General features: G+C 35.5%; 1 protein-coding gene across 2 annotated transcripts in view; it reads left to right on the forward strand.

Moving 5' to 3' along the window:
- Positions 1 to 17,191, forward strand: part of side-II (sidestep II) — a 262,223-nt gene that overhangs the window by 94,360 nt on the left and 150,672 nt on the right. For both annotated transcript variants that reach the window (XM_070106852.1, XM_070106853.1), the window contains exons 5-11: positions 4,778 to 4,871; positions 5,054 to 5,167; positions 6,164 to 6,367; positions 7,109 to 7,254; positions 10,376 to 10,520; positions 12,131 to 12,261; positions 15,549 to 15,708. In XM_070106852.1, the coding sequence (XP_069962953.1) occupies positions 4,778 to 4,871; positions 5,054 to 5,167; positions 6,164 to 6,367; positions 7,109 to 7,254; positions 10,376 to 10,520; positions 12,131 to 12,261; positions 15,549 to 15,708 (994 nt within the window). The remainder of the gene's footprint in view (positions 1 to 4,777; positions 4,872 to 5,053; positions 5,168 to 6,163; positions 6,368 to 7,108; positions 7,255 to 10,375; positions 10,521 to 12,130; positions 12,262 to 15,548; positions 15,709 to 17,191) is intronic.

The raw sequence follows: 17,191 nt of genomic DNA on the forward strand, positions 1-17,191 counted from the left end.
CGCAAACATTGCTGAATATGTTAATTTTTCATTCCGCATTGGCTGCCAATGACTCTAGGCACCTTCTCTTATGCATGCGCATATGGCTGTATGTGGCAAGGAAGTGGCTATGAGATTTTCCGTAGACATGCTTGCCTCAGATACCGATGCTAATTCGTGAATTCGTAAGTGTGTGTATGTGACTGTATAACTCTGTATGCGAATATATTCGCAACAGAATAAACAAATAGAAACAACAATAATACATTTTTGGAAATAAACTTGTTAAATTGTTTAACGCACGCGAAAACTATATTAGTGGCACTCATGGGGCGGCGAGCGCGAAGCGAAACGTGCAACAACATGCAAACAAATAGCAATTTGGCGCAGTGCCTTCAAAGCGGCAGATTTGTGTGTATATGTGTGTGTGTGTGAGTGTGTGCGCCGCGCGAATGCCTTAAAAGGTAGTCAGTTTTGGCAAACACTTTACACCACACCAAGGCGTTCACGCCACACGCCTGCCTTGGCGCGCCTTACCACTTCGCGCTGTCGCACTTGTGAGCTTCCATTGAGGAATTTCGTGCCGCTTGTCTTGGTCTTGGCTTGCATGCGCTCCAATCACTTGTACAACATGCCACGCAATCCCGGGCACTTGCTGCCAATAACAACAGCAACTACTAGAATAAAAGCAGCGGCAACAACGACAATAAAAGCAACAACAACCAAACGAAAATTCCATTTTGCTTGCTTTCGTCCAACCAACGTCGGATTTAGCTGGCTTGTGACAGCTGCTCGACCAGATTTATCGAGTGGAACGTCGTAGTTGCGGTGAGGTAGGTGGCTAAGAATTCGATGAGCGAATCGATAAGCTGTAGAAAGTTAGCACCGCTGAACTCGTTCAGCGGAATAACAAACAAAATGCCAAAACGCCAAAAATGTGAAACAAGTTAAAGAATTAGCTTCGTGTCTGAGGCGCGTGCTTGTGGCGGACATTTTTGGAATGACTACTTTCGGGCATGTACAAAAATTAAATCTAAAACAAAAAAAAAAATACACAATAAAAAACCTTCAGCAACACAAAGCGTGCCTGCAGGTCGTGCTGGCCACCGCCTCCTCGCGCCACCTACAGGTCGTTGCTATCTTTTGTGTTTTAGCACCCTGACCGGCTGCGTGCTATTGTCCTACGAAATGCTATCGTCTATACCCATGAATTTATCTATAAATGATTGTGCTGTAAATGTGTATTTCGCTTTTGTTGTTTGTTCATATTCGTATGCAATCCATACATCTCTTACGATCTTACGAGATAGTAATAACAATTGCGACGGTCATTAGTTAACTTAATTGCGGAATACGTTGCACGTGCTCACCGCCCACATGCTCGGCCTGCCGCCGGCGCGTATGTCATCAGTAGTTAGCAGTACAAAGTGAATATTCAGCAGCCGTAACACGCTGTCCGTCCCGACTCCGCTCGTCACTCATATATTTGTGGTATTTAATTGCTTGGCCACAATAAAAGATTAATTACGTGCATAAATAATGTTTAGTATGTTTAAGTGAATAAATTAAACAAGTTGAGGCTGTAATCTATTACTTACCAACTTACGTGCTTACTTACGTGTATTAACTGGTCTGCATTCCACACATTCATGACATTCAAGCAATTTCACTTTTCTTTGAATTCACTTGACTAGTTTTGTGAAATTGGAAGCGTTCTTTAAGTCTGGCCTAGTCCGTGTCACGCAGTATTACTGACAAGTAGCAGCATTCGAAGTATGTTTGAAGACATGCGGTTAAACTTTTACGCGCTGGTGTATGTGAGCTGCATAGTTTTATGAGCTGCTTCGAAATTATTTATATAGCCTCTACAAATTTATGCTTAGGCACTTAAAATTCGAGTATAGCAATTCCAACTTCATAAAACTCTGTTAAATAGTAATCGATCTCTCACTAACTGCTTGTGCCTAAGTAAAATACTATATATGATGGTCGTAACTTTCAAGATCTGATTATCTGATGCTCTGTAAGGTTTTGACAAAAGGTGAAAACAAGTACGATTTTGTGAATAGTTATGGAAAATCAATCCGCAAATGCCGATGATACTTATTGTACTCTGAACACAATATCTTAAGCCAGTAAGTAAGCAACGCCCAGAATGAAACGTTGGCGACCATATAAAATATAGTATGTAAAAATGATCAGCGTGACAAGCTGAGTTGATTTACCCGTAGTATTAAATATATGAAGGAAAAATTAAACATAAGGACAGAAATCCTGGAATTGAGGTTGTCAAAGCCAGCTTAAGATTTGGATCGGTTGAATCTTATGCTTAAAAATATTTTAGTCACAAAAACATCTTCACTTCAGTCTGATCAAAACTGACCCGGACTTATTATCACTTTCGCCTTATCGGGCTCCTGAGCCAACACAAGCATGTCAACGCTTCATTCAATTTTCAAAACACTTGTTATAAGTTTTGATTGGGAGATTACTAGATTGTTAAACTGTTTCGATTTCATATTCATAAACCGACGTCTCGTCCTCAGTATTGATGGGCTTTTTGCGACTTATACTTGACGTCAGTTTGCAAAAGGTTCATGTCTTTTGGTACGAGTCTAGCACTGACACGTTTTATACCTGAAACATTAACCGAATAGAATTGAGTGAATTCATAAGAGATGTTGAGATCATTTACTATCTCTCTGATGCCAACACGATGATTTTTAGGCCCTGTGCCTCGCAAATTATTGCATATATGATGCAATACTTGCGTTTGAGATAAAGTAGACTCCCCACAACGCTTCTGTAACATTTTCAACGATTCTGTACCCGTAATTCCATTGGAAATACAAAATTTTAAGAAAAATCATTTTACTATTTTTTTTGATGGTAAAATTCGCTAGACAAAATTTCGCGACGTAAACAAACTGCTGACAAACACAACTAATTGTCATATGGAGATCACACTTCACGCGGATAAAAGAAAGGTTGTACAACTCTAGCAAACAAATTTGTATCGCCATTTTATTCTGATGACTGATATTTTCGTTATAAACTAAGTTAGGGCTTTCTAAAAGGTATAGTTCGATTTCAACCATTTTTACGTGAGTGGTGCTACACCAACAGTAAATTTTTTATGTAAAGTTTTGTTCCGATATCTTCATGGAAATTGATACATTGTAAAATGAAAAAATATACTGGAATTTGAAATTCGATGGGTGTCAAGCCCATTTCCCTTTTGAAATTTGTTAAATTTTTCTTTTTTTTATCGTTATTTACAACCTATATGGAGTCCCTAAAATAAATTTGAGTATGAGAACCTTTTTTGTATTCAGTGTGTTCCATATTTTATTGCTTATGTTCGTTTAAGTTTGTGAGACATATTTCGGAAACTTCAAGTCATTATAATTCGCTTAAAAAATCCTTTCACATCAAAGCAATGCTCAGAAAATTTAAAAGCAAAAATGAATAACGATTGTTGTATTCTACTAGTACTTGCTAAACCCTTTGTTTAATGATTATTCTGCCTTCCGACCTGCATACCGAGAATCAGTCTCTTTAACTAAAGTAGTTTTAATGACGGATAATCGGAAGCAAAATTGTTATCATAGCCGAAAAAGTGTTAGGGAAGTTTTAAACGTAGAAGAAGTATTAAAATCTACCGCTGGAAGTTTATTTCGCAATTTATGTTTTCTCAATTCCGTTCCGGTAATTTTGGAGTCAAAAATGCACCACTCTCTGGAATGCCATTTATCGAAAAAATCGATAAAAAATGGAAATCGTCAAGCACTCTTTTGATTGCTCAAGAACTTAAGATTGCACCAAAAAACAGTTTGGAACGATTTAAATAAGGATATAACGGATATAACGAATAGTAAATGACAAGGTAATAAACAGGCGGAACTGGGGAAGAAACCAAGTTGGTGGTACCAGAGCTTCAACTACTATAAGCTCCTCTGTTATGGCCAAACTCAAAATTCGGACTTGTACTGTAAACATCCCCCTGCGGGTAGGGGTAAGAATTTGCACGCGGTAAGGCATGCCTGTCGTAAGAGGCGACTAAAATCCAAATACACTATGACTGTTATTAAACCTTGCCAAGAAATATCAGCATAGTTATGTCAGAAATAATAAGCTCTGGGAGCTTAGTTGGGGGTTCTTATTCATTCATCTTATAGCTCAGGCCTGATACCAAGTAATTGCTACCTGTTCCCAGCTATGGTGAAACACTTTGCTGGGGAAAAATTCGCTTCGAGTGAACGAAAATAGACTGTTCCAGCTTTTTGTCAATACCAGTATGTATATAAGTGACATTGTGAAATTACTTTTAGCTAATGGATAAAATGGGGCATAATTGACCTAAATCAGTTATGCTAAATTAAAACCTTCTATTCATTCTAAAAAAGTAGAACAAAAATGGATTTATTTTTGATAGACCCTATATTATAGTGCACAACAGCTTTAATTACCGCCTTTCGCAGTAGGTTGAGTTTTGCTCTGCTATTTCCAAGCTACTTCCAAGCTACTTCCAGAATAATTAAAAAATGCGAAAGTGGTCTATAAACTCCTTTTTATGACATGTGAATTTTATTGTGAAAATAAAAGAGCGTGCAAGCATATTTTTGGTTAAAAACACATATAAATTCCACAAAAAGGCATGAAGGGTAGCTTGTCGTTTAAATAAGAAGCTTAAAATTTTAAGACATGTAAAAATTTAACATCAAATGAAAATTTCGTATGAGGCTATAGATATTAACTTTTTTACGTATTAATTCAATATATGCTTCTTTATTTGCAGGATATCAAGCGACACGACCAAGGTGTTTACCGCTGCCGCATCGACTTTCGTACAAGTCAAACGCAGAGCTTCCGCTTCAATCTCACCGTAATAAGTAAGTTTTAAAATTCCACACACTGCGCACAAGCTAATTGGCAACAAGCAGTCTAAAACATCTTAAAATAAAAAGTTGATTATTAGTACAAAAAAAAGAGAAAATAGTTCATCACTTAGAAATTCCTTAAACGCACACGCACGGCCAATTATGGATCTGCTAAACTAACTTCCTCTTTGCAGTACTTCCCGAACAGCCAATTATATTGGATCGCTGGGGGCGACAGCTGAACGGCACGCTACTCGGACCGAAGCAAGAAGGTGATGATATTGTTATCACGTGTCGTGTGGTGGGAGGTGAGTGACTTTATACTTTTGTTTTTATTTTACCCTGAACCAGGTATATTAAGTTTGCCACGAACTTTGTAACACTGAGAAAAAAACGTTGGAGCCCTATTAAATATCTACATAGGAAAGTTTGACGAGCTGAGTCGATTGCACCATGTCCGTCTGCCTTTCAGTCTGTCAATATATACGCGAACCAGTCTCTCAGTTTTTGAGATATCAATCTGAATTTTTACGTACGTCTCTTTCTTCCCAAAAACCTGTTTATTTGTCGAAATCGCTGATATCGGATCACTATAGTGTATAAACGACCTCAAGTACTTGTATTTAAAACTTCTTTATTTGACAAGTATTTTCACGAAATTTGGGAAATATTATTGCCCAAGGCAGCGTTGTAGTTTCCAAACATATTGTTCAGATCGGACGAATATAGCGTATAACTGCCATACAACCTGACCGATCAAATTCAATTGCTTTTGAGGACTAGTTGAATCTGTGAAGGGTTTTATAGCTTAGGTACAGCCGAAGTTAATGTTTTTCCTTGCATTGCCGCGAATTTAAAACTTTTGCGTTTAATAACGGTATTATATTAGTAACCTACAGATGATATATTTTCAAAACTTCGCACATTTTAATTTCAAAATTCAATTTCCTGTCAATAGCTCATCAGCCAAATGGATTAACTTTCTTTACGAAAACAAACAAACACAAAAACGAAATAACAAAATAGTATTTCCTATGCCACATATACACACCAATGTACAGACATAAATATACACCAGTTAATTTATTTGCAACCACTTTGTGATAAACTTATTGGACCACTTACTGAAGTACTTTCTGTCTATTTCTTCCTTTTTTCAACGCTTGCTGCCACAACGACTGCTTCAACCACAACGTAACAATCGTTTATCAAACAACAACAACAAATACCACACACAACTGCTGTTGCTGCTGCTATTACAACAACAACATACCTGTTTGTCTACACAATCACCACCCCGCCAGGTCGCCCTCAACCCCAAGTACGATGGCTCGTAAATGGACTACTTGTCGACAATCAATACGAACACAATTCCGGCGATGTTATCGAGAATAGGCTACTTTGGCCATCGGTTCAACGGACTGATTTAAATTCCGTTTTTACTTGTCAAGCATTGAATACACAATTAGATAAGCCTAAGGAGAAAAGCTTTTTGCTTGATATGCATTGTAAGTTGGTCGTCGAGTTGTTGTTGTTATTCTTCATTTTTTTTTCTCTCAAGTACAAACTCGAGCGCGTAGCGGTACAGCCGACGGTAAAGGGAGCGACAGAAAACTAAAACGGCTCGTGACTAAACGAATTGGCGTCGGAAGTTGCTGGCCGTTGGCGCAGCGGCGTTCTCAATAGAGGCAGCAAATATATTCGTTCGTATTCGTTCAGAGGGAGAGCGATGGGTGGGCCGAGTGTAGCCTCGCGTCACATGTATGCCAAACGAAGCCTGGCTAAATGAAAATAAACAAAAGTTCACAGGCATAAAGGGACACACGCACACATGCACACACATATACAGGCGGCGTAGACGCCTACTACACCATCACCGGCGTTTGTACCTAAAAGTATGCTAACGTATTTTGATGTTCTAATTAGGCAAAGGTATTCACATGCTTGTTTGCGTAGCGTATGTTCATGTGTGTGTGTGTGCGGTGGCACAACATTGCGGCATTTAAAAGGTTCTAAGGCCACAGCGTTACATAGTTACACACATACTTACGCGCTGCCACGTTTCGCCGCTTTGTACTCGTTTGGCAAGCGCTTCTCCGCTTGTTTGTTTAGCGTCGCCGCTAGTTTTTTTTTGCCTCCGTGCCGCTACTCGCTCTAACTTTTGTGCCATTTTCCAATTTCACTATTTGTTTTTGTTGCGCTGATGTCTTTGTTTGTTAAATTTTTATCGCTCGTATTTGTTTTTCTAGTGAAACCGCTGACGGTGAAAATAATTGAGCCACCCAATTCGATGGTGGCGGATCGTCGCTACGAAGTCATATGTGAATCAACCGGCTCACGTCCGAATGCCATCATCACCTGGTACAAGGGGAAGCGGCAATTGCGGCGCACAAAGGTGGGTGCATGCGTATAAATTCTATTTAGAAAAGAAAATTTAAAATTCAGAGTTGTATGCCACTGAATTAGGTGAGCAGTGGTTGAAAAAATACTATATCTAATTTTCTACGAATCTTTTGTTCTGTTAAAAATAGAGGTGTCGAATCGTGTTTAATTTTCTACTATATACATGTGCTATTTTACTGAGAAAATACGTATCATATCCGAAATAGTTCAGTAAATAGTAAAAACCTATAATCCTCTTTACTATATATGTACTAGAAATTTTTGACAATTTAGTCAAAAATATCTCTCATATTATTGCATGGGTTTTAAAACTTTAGCAAATCATTATATTCGAAAAACTGCAACTCACGCTGCAAAAGCTATATTTAAAATATAAAGTTTTGCAACGATTTCCTTCCTTTTTAAACTATTCGAGCTAGTCAGCTGCACAATTCTTAATTAGAAGAATTGATTTAAAATTATGTATCGCAGTTGCATTCGCTTTTTAAAAACGTCTACTTAAAAAGTATTCAAAAACAAGTCTGATTATTGTCTCAGCACAAATCAGTTTGTTAAAATAGGTAACCCTTATTACGTGATTCTTTTTAAATTATTAATTTTAACATTTTGTTGTCATTCACTGAAAAATGTTCGCTTAGATAGTATTTGGCATTTCATCTGAGCAATATCATTGTAGTATCATTGATCTTTGCCTTAAGGCAGACGTATATTCGCTATCATCCCTCTACAAGTGTTCCACAAAAAACTTTTAACCGAATAAATCCCGGCTTATCTGAAGTTCCCGCTCTATCTGTTTTAGTCTTATTATAGAATTCTAATCGGATTATTTAGTGAATTTTCATTAAGTTCATTTCCTATCGTTTAAGAAAACGTAAAATCGTTCATAATTATCAAAGTCACTCGCCCTTTCAAAAAAAAAATAAAACAGACAATTTGAAAATGTCAGAATATACCTCCAATGAAACACTTCCACAATAGTGAAGCAAAGAGATGAGCTTAAGAACGTTTACCAAACTTAATGTTGAAACATAAGGTTTCTTAAAAATAAATCTATAAATTGTAATTATCAATATTATGGTAATTATCCATTCAATTGAGGAACTTTATTTAGCATAGTTAGAATGATCCGAATTAAAGAAGCATCGTTTTTTTAATAACTTTTTGCTACTTTGAGGCTAATATAATAATATCACACTCATACAAAGGCCCTGGTCCCTATTGGCAATAAGATGGGACAGTCGATTTCACATGCTGCTCTTAGAGCGAATTTTTCACCAGCACAATCATTCGCCATAGACAACAATAGGTAATCCCTTGGTATAAAGTCCGGACTATAACGAGAATGTATAATTTATAATATCTTTCAACCAAACTCCCGTAGCTTCTGTTTATTGAATTTTGCCATAACTGTACCAGCACAAATGATGCACCCCCTTCAGAAAGACCACAGTACGCAGTCATGACAGAAAACATGGCGAAGATTCAAGAAATTTGGTTGGGTGTGCTTAAAATGAAATTAATATTAGTTAACATTACTGATAACTCAACGGGTTATGTAGATCATATAATCCACAAAATTTTGCACGTCATAGACGCAAAAAGAGACTAGCTAGAAAAATATTTTACTCAAATGAAATCAATATGCATAAACCATCTTATTTTCAAGGCTTAGAAGCTTCACACTATCGAAGCGGTAATAAAATATTGAAGGATCCTGAAAACAGTAGTATTGCTATGGAAGTTATTTGATGGATTAAGTCATCGTTTCCTACAAAAACAAAGGATTTTTAACCCATCTTTCAAAGTTATCACAAGGTGAGGTTTGTTTTGGTTCTTTAAGTGGCATGTATGAAATTAATTATTTTAGTGGAAATGTTAAATGATCTTTTACAATCAAAGTATTTTGCTATAAAAACATGTTACGTTAGAAATTTGTAGAAACTTTTTTCCAAAGGCTTAGGTTTTTTATCTAAAAGACTAAAACTTGCTGACCAGAAAAACCGTACTATCATACAATAGAATCTTAAGAGGAATCTTCATTTATTTAAAACCTAAAGATCTATAGATCCCAATATAATATTAATAATATATTAAAGTTTGACTAGATATCAATAAACAAGGGGTTAAATGTACTTGATGCTTAATTTTCTTACATTTTGTAAATTATTTTATATTTATCTATTAAATAAGCTGAAAACTACAAAAAGATTCAGTTTCGTAAAAAAATTATATTTAAATTTACCACTAATTGTATATTGTCCAACACACTGTGCCGCCATTCAATCAACTAAGCTCACTCACGATCTATTGACACAAGTGTGACTGTGTGCGGCACCAACTGCCATGCTGCAGCGTGGCCTTCTTTAACTACTTTGCATTCATTGTGCCATTAATAGCATGCAATGTGTACCTTTCATTGTTTTAGTTGCCACGTTTTCAGTGTTCAACTCCGGCAATTGAATGAGGGCCAATACGGACGCGCCCCTTTTACACACACATACACACACTTATCCATATTTATAGAATAATATATAAGTATATAGGCAAGTGTGTAAGTAGTATGCACTGGGTGGGGCTGCTGAAATGAGTGGGTTCGCGTAAATGTATTGCTTGTTACTTGTGTGATAATATTAGCGCACTTGCTATGTAATTTGCAATAAGCAATTTAAAAGCGGAAATGAAATTTTCACTACAAAATGTAATGTAGCCGATGGTAGGCCAAGTGCTGCAACACATGTATTGCATTATAACGGTATATATGCCGAAGAACATGCTATCAATAGGTGGCGCACAAATTTCCATACATTTTGCTATAGAACTAAATATTCGTATGCTAAACTGTACAGCGGGTAATAAATATATTTCTGTCGGCTGTTGCAAATGCAGTGGGTGTGCCACTTACTTTCACCACTGTTGGACATAAATTTGCTGCCAAAGTGTTGAAATGTATAAATCAAATGGCGTTAAATAACATGTCTAACTCAGTTGTTGAAAAAAAATTGAAAATGAAAACAAAAAAATTGAAAAATTAAACAAATGCGAATCAACGCCTCAAGCTTCTGTCGATATTTGCAATTTAAAGTTAAATTCATATTTTAATTTTTGTTTTTTAGGATGATATCTCCAAGAATGTTACACGCTCTGAGCTAAGTTTTGTGCCCACCACAGATGATGATGGCAAATCAATAACTTGTCGTGCTGAGAATCCAAATGTGAATGGCCTCTATCTGGAGACAATGTGGAAGTTGAATGTCGTATGTAAGTACACCTTTCGAATTCTTTTTTTCTTAAACAGTTTTTATTTTGATATGTGTGCTAATAAGAGATTAATAACGTATTGTTAGGTTTATGATCGAATATTCATCTAAAATTAATATTGTTTTTTAGACAGGTATAAATTTAGATAGGATAGGATAGGGTTTTAACCACGGTTTAAGTTAGTTGGAATCACATAAATTGTGTCCTTATGCAAAATATAATAGTTAATAATAAAATAACGGGTTATTTAACGAATGGTTGAACATATGAGTGGAGAGTTAACTAAAGATTAATTTTTATTCAAAGTCGAATATACAAGTTCAGCAAATGATAACACTTGTCAACAGTGGATATAAGATCATTTTTGAAAATATTTCTGCTCACAGCTCATGAAACTATCAGCGATTTTATAATATTTGCTCTCGTTTATTGTAAAATTTCTGTTTCTTTTTATTTTACATTACAAAAATCATAAAATAAGAAAAAAAATAGCAGATATATTTACAAAGTCGGTTTTGTTTTAATACTCAAGGATATAGCTCAGTAAATAGAGGAAAAAACGTCGAAAATATTTGCTATATTTCAATAAAGCTTCTTATATAGTTTTCTAGTTGACTTCTTTTTTTATACGCATCAGCAGTAATTGGACATCATATGGCTATCCCAACAACCCTGATACCTTTCTTCAATAACTTTTATATATTGATGAAACCGCTTCTCTGTTTCTCACTTTAATTTTAAGATTGTCTGAAAATTTATTCAAATGACTGCGAAGATTGTCTAACTCAGTTTTGCTCTTCGAGTCTGAAAGCTTGTCAGCATATCTTACAAAATTTTACAAAAACATTTCCAACATAAAATATCTGGAACAGTCATAACCTTAATAAAATCTGTATCTATATATATACTTGCCGTACATGAAGACCATGACCATACTTCATATGCTTAAGCCATAAGCTTCGGAAATTTTCTACAAATGTAATTAAAACAATATCCTTCAACGTCCACCACTTCGAAAAGTTTGAGAAAATAGCTTTGGCGTAAATGTTTCACCTTCTACTTTCACCCGTAGACTGTACCGATTTCTGGGAACTTGGCGACGTCATTATTACGAAGGGTTCAAAGGGAAATTTTCTTTGAGTACAACAGGATTTGTTTGTAAGTCTAGACATCTCCACGTTTGATTTTTAGTCAAACCTTCTGCATACAATTTTTTCATGTTTTCATATTTCAAAACTAACTCGTAGGGCAAATATTTTTCTTGGTATAAAATACGATTACCTGTTCAGTCCAATTATTTTAACAATGTGTATATTCAGCATACAATTTTTACTTGTAGTTGGTTTGAATTTGTATGGATCTGCCGGGGTCAAGTAACAAATATCAAATAAAGTTACATATATTTTATATCCAAACTAAGAAACCCTCATTAGGAGAATCCTTTGAGACACGCCCTACTAAATTTGAACAATCAAAATCAGGAAAAGTCTAAGATTTAGTATTTATTATTTTGCTAATAATCTTTTAATGATAATAAATATAACATATATCCTAAGCATTTTAAGTATTTCTTATTATAACTTATACAACCTTACCTTTCGTCTATACAGATCCGCCTTTGGTAACGCTGCGACTTGGATCTACTCTCACACCTGATGATATTAAAGAAGGAGACGACGTATATTTTGAGTGTCACGTACAATCGAATCCTCAATGGCGGAAGCTCTTGTGGTTGCATAATGTAAGTTATTTGGTATATGAGTGTGGCAGTGTATATACATATATATTTACATTAGGGTATCCGTTATTTCAAAAATATATTTCGTTTTGCAAACGTCCACTGAAATTTCAGTTTTTGCCTTAACAAAAGTATTCAATGTATACAAGTTCTTTATTTTCAATTCAAACCATGCCTAAATCATATTCCTTTTCCGATTTATGTATATAACATGGAATTTCTGGATATTTATTCAGCAAGTAAATCTACAACTTTGAAGATGTAATATTATGATATAAAATTTTTCGCTCTACAAAAAAGTACTTTTAACTTTTTCCATAAAACATTCCTTTAAAATTTATACGTGATTTATACCTATGTACATTCTGTGTTGCTCATACGACATGGTGTACTGTATGAATACAGCACATTTGATGTATAACTTTAACTGCGTATAACGTTTAAATTAATTTTTTATGAAAAAAAATATTCGGAAATTTTTGGTAGACCAAAAAATTTTGTATTGAATACACATTTCCTTAAAGTCATAGGTTTATTTTCTTTGGATATAAATATAAATTTCATTGCACAACATCAAAAAAATACTATGTATGGAATAAGAAATATGATTGTTTGTTAACGTTGGATAATTTATTTTAGGGCAAAAACAGATACTTCAGGGAACGTTTGCAAAAAAAAAAAACGACAACTTGGGAAGAACGGACACCTTAATGTATATGTACATACAAGTATATACAAGTATGTGAATTAAACTGCTGTAGGTGTAACAGCAATTTTAAACATACAAGTATCTATATGTATATACCTATTAAATATATCTTTATATTTAAGCTTACCTATATATATAGATATAGGTATATACATACAAATATATTTCCGGATGTGTGACAGTAGCTAAGAGCCAGTATTTAACGCACGGAGGAGAGCTCAGCCAAAGCGGATTTTAGTACTGAATTGATGGAATAGTGTTAAGACAGAACTTACAGTACCGCAGGGTGTTTGTGACTAGCTGCGTACTGCATTCATAGACTGTGTACGCCAATTTTACCAGAGGCACTAATACGTACATACATATGCATAAGTACTTCTGTGTAGTTGTGTCGCCAGATTTAAGTTTGCAGCAATCGGGAATACCCTCAAACCATCGGGAATTCCCGCAAATATTTCGCCACGAAAAACACTTTTAGTAAATGAAAATTTCCCGTAGACACAGACAAATAGCTAACGCAACCATGTGGTTATACTAATGTGAAATATTTTTATGTGTTTGGGTGAAGTGTTTTCTTTTTTGTTTTCAATCTATTTACATAGGTGGTTTATGTGTGTAAAAGTTAACTGACTTACTTTCTGAAGAAATATATGTTGAAATATTGTGCTTTAACAACTGAGCCAAAAATGGCACAAAGACGTTCAAGAGCCACATAGTGTCTGATGTGTGCAAGTGTTTAGAGGCAACGAAAATTAAAAGTTATTTTGCCGCCTTGATGACACAAAGGTGTAAATGTTCTATAATTAATTTAACTTTGTTTCTCGTTGTAGTTAATTGGGTGGGTAGGGTAGGAATAAATTGGTGTTCTTAACTTGATCTGATTGTACTCAAGATTGGCGACGGATTTTATTTCTTTAGTGTCATGTGCATATTTAACAAACCAATTCGTAGCTGCGCGCAACACATTCAACATTTATACAGATAGCTGAAAAATGAAGAACGGAGTTGGTGTAGAGATATAATGTTCAGAGTTAGGCATAAAGCAGCCTTTAAAGCTGCCCAACTAAAGAATGACCGGTTCAAATCGAACCAATAGCCTAAGTTAGGTTAGACAGCTGATTTCTCAAGAAGCCACATAAGACTCCTGTAGTTGAATATTATTGCAACTTTCGACAAAGTGCCCTGAACATATACCAAATTTGCTGAGGTACTTTTTTTCTATTTCCGATTTTTTACATGTCTAAAAGTGAAATCAAGGCTAAGATTGATTTGTTAAAAGCGGGAAGTGTTGAGACGATTCTATCTTATCGTATTATCAGGGGGGCTCCTAGCCGTTCTCCTTCGATGTCAGAGATAAAAAGTAGATACATCCATTTACTAGTCTCGACCTCATGGTCAGCGAGCTCAAGGCTAATATCGCCACCCTACTATTAAGTGCATAGTTACCAGTCTGAAAGAGGCTGTGCTCCGGAACAGTAAATCTACTGCTACCTTAATGGCAGTAGTTTTAGTGTAGAATTTTCTTCTGAGGGAAAGTTCGAAAACTTTTTCTGAAGTTCCGCGTCGGTATACGCTCTTTTTTCTATGTTTAAATAATAATAATAATGATAACATAATGATTTTCAGTAAGCCATTTGTTCTACACAATTTTATCTCGAGATAAAATATAATCTGTTTGACAATATCTCTTTTCTACAGTTCCCAAAGCAGTATAATTGATCAAGAAACTTCGAAAGCGTTATTGTTGCTCGATTTACAAAATGAGTCTACTTGTATAAATGCAAAATACTATTAATAATTTTAGCGAAGTTTCTCCCAAATAGCCGTAAAATCTAAGTTAATGTAGAAGAACTATTGCTGAGGGAACCCAGTGTAACACCACCTGCACGATATATAAGTATATTAATGTGAAAATTCAAAAGCCCCTCTTTTAGTGTCTTGAAGGTTGTGCCGGCTAGTTCTACTCCTTAAGTAGCATTGAGAACTCCCGTATAAACAGTATATGATTATGTTGAATCATCTTTTCTGATACATGGTTGGAAAGATATAGAATCATCATACTTTGCCAACATCGGACATCCGTCATCCCACGCACAAGCAAACAAATCAAACATCCGACACCATGATGTACCAACGAGAGCTTAAATTTTTTTCACATTTTCCAGACACAAACAACAAATGGCATTTCAGGTGCTAAACCACCCACCTGTTGCCGAAGCAGCGCGCAAATTGCCTCAAGACACTAGTGTAACCCTTTTGTAATTAGATCCAGGTTTTATGTCAACATATTAAATATACAAGTATATTCTGTAACAAAGAATTCCTACAGGACATGAGTCTCCAAAAACAAGTACTCGTGAGTGGACTCACAAATACGATTAGGGACAACCAATATCAGCCAATATTGGTCCACAATAAAGTAATGATGAGGATAATCTGAAGGAGTATTAGCTCATAGGAATCGACATTATATGTACTTATATATAGCTCAATTTTATTTATAAAATATATTAAACCTATTCTATATATACAAAGGTATGAATTAATTTATATTTTAATTTATTTTTTCCACCCTCTGCAGAACATTCACCTCGAGCACAACACTTCCGCTCGCGTCATACGCTCCAATCAGAGTTTGGTACTACAGAAAATCACCAAACACTACGCAGGAAATTATGCTTGCAGCGCCATCAACGACGAGGGTGAAACTGTCAGCAACCAACTACCGCTGCGTGTAAAATGTAAGTAAAAATCTAAAAAAAATGCCTTAGGCCTCACCAACTGTACTGTCAAAGCTGGAGCAAGTAAAAAGGCAAATAACAAAAGTGTTTCCAAATATTCCACTTCTTCGCCCCCTCCAAAGAAAGACTATCAAAATAAAACAGTTTTGAAAACATCCCACTGTGTTGTAACTTTTGTATGCTCGAAATTCGTATTTATTTCCCCCCCCCCTTCATTGTGCTAGGAAATTCTATTAATGTTAGCTGTTGGCCGCCTGCTGTGCAGCAGGTATTCTTAATCAGGTTCTGTCCGAAACTTTGTTACCTAGATTGAAGACATCGTAAACAGCGTCAGCCAGAATTCTTCACACCAACCACACTAGCCTTCATTTTCATAATACCTTCAGCTTTGCCACGCTTGCTTCAAGTTCAAAATCAATTATTTACATATTGGCTTGAGATGCTAAAGTGTAAGAATACACACACGGACATTAGTGTGTGGTCACATGCTCGCATAGTGCATAAATATGTATGTGTACCAGCTTGCAAGTGCCGAACTCATCACTACATGAAGAGTTTCGAAACTTTCAACTATTCCGCTAGTTTACGTTAATAATTCAGTAAATACATGTGTTGCATGACAATGCGGTTAAATCTAATGAAATATGTGGTTTTGGACTGTACTACATAGCTTAAAGGCATACATATGTAGGCCATATACACATTTTAAGCGGAAATTTGCGGTGGAAAGTTTGATTTAAAGTTGTTTTATATTCCATCGTACTAGAGTTCGAAGCTGAGAAAGTGTATATTACCTGGAAATTTAAGGAAGTTTTATAGAAAGATGAACAATAAAACAACGAAGTTTTTTATAAATCTTTTCAGCCAATACTATATCACTCAAGATCATCAAAACGGCTTTCAGATTTTTTCTACTCGAATACTTGAGTTAAATACTTGAAAACTTGCAAAGAATCCGTAGGAAAACGTTAAGAGAGACGCCCTTATCATCTTCCTTGTAGTATTCACAGCGAGGTAAGGGACTATATACAGTTTAACGTTGTATGGAAATTTTTCTCTGCAGTCTGATGGTCTATCATAAAATCCGATAATTCCGAATTACAAGTCTCGAAAACCCAACTGATGAGCAAGAAACCACCTATACTCAACGCAAAGTTTTGTTTTTTAACTCTAAACACTGTTTTTCGAATTCAGGGCAATCTACATTATAAACATATCACTCGATATTAGTAATAGAGTACTCATTAAACTGATATTGGAAAAAAATATCAGTGCTTCGAGAGATTTTAGATTTTAAAAATTAGTTAAGCCCAAAATCTTCAAGCATGTGTTCTGTGTATAGAAATTTCAAGATGTGGAAAGTTTTGTAGTGTTTGGAAAAGATATGTGGACTGTAATAATCATCGCAACACCTAAAACTCTTTTTCATCAAAGTTGAGCCCATAGTACACTAGTATAACATAAACAATAATACCGAATCTGT

The sequence above is a fragment of the Bactrocera oleae genome, chromosome 3 (genome assembly GCF_042242935.1).
Source record: "Bactrocera oleae isolate idBacOlea1 chromosome 3, idBacOlea1, whole genome shotgun sequence".
Lineage (NCBI taxonomy): Eukaryota > Metazoa > Arthropoda > Insecta > Diptera > Tephritidae > Bactrocera > Bactrocera oleae.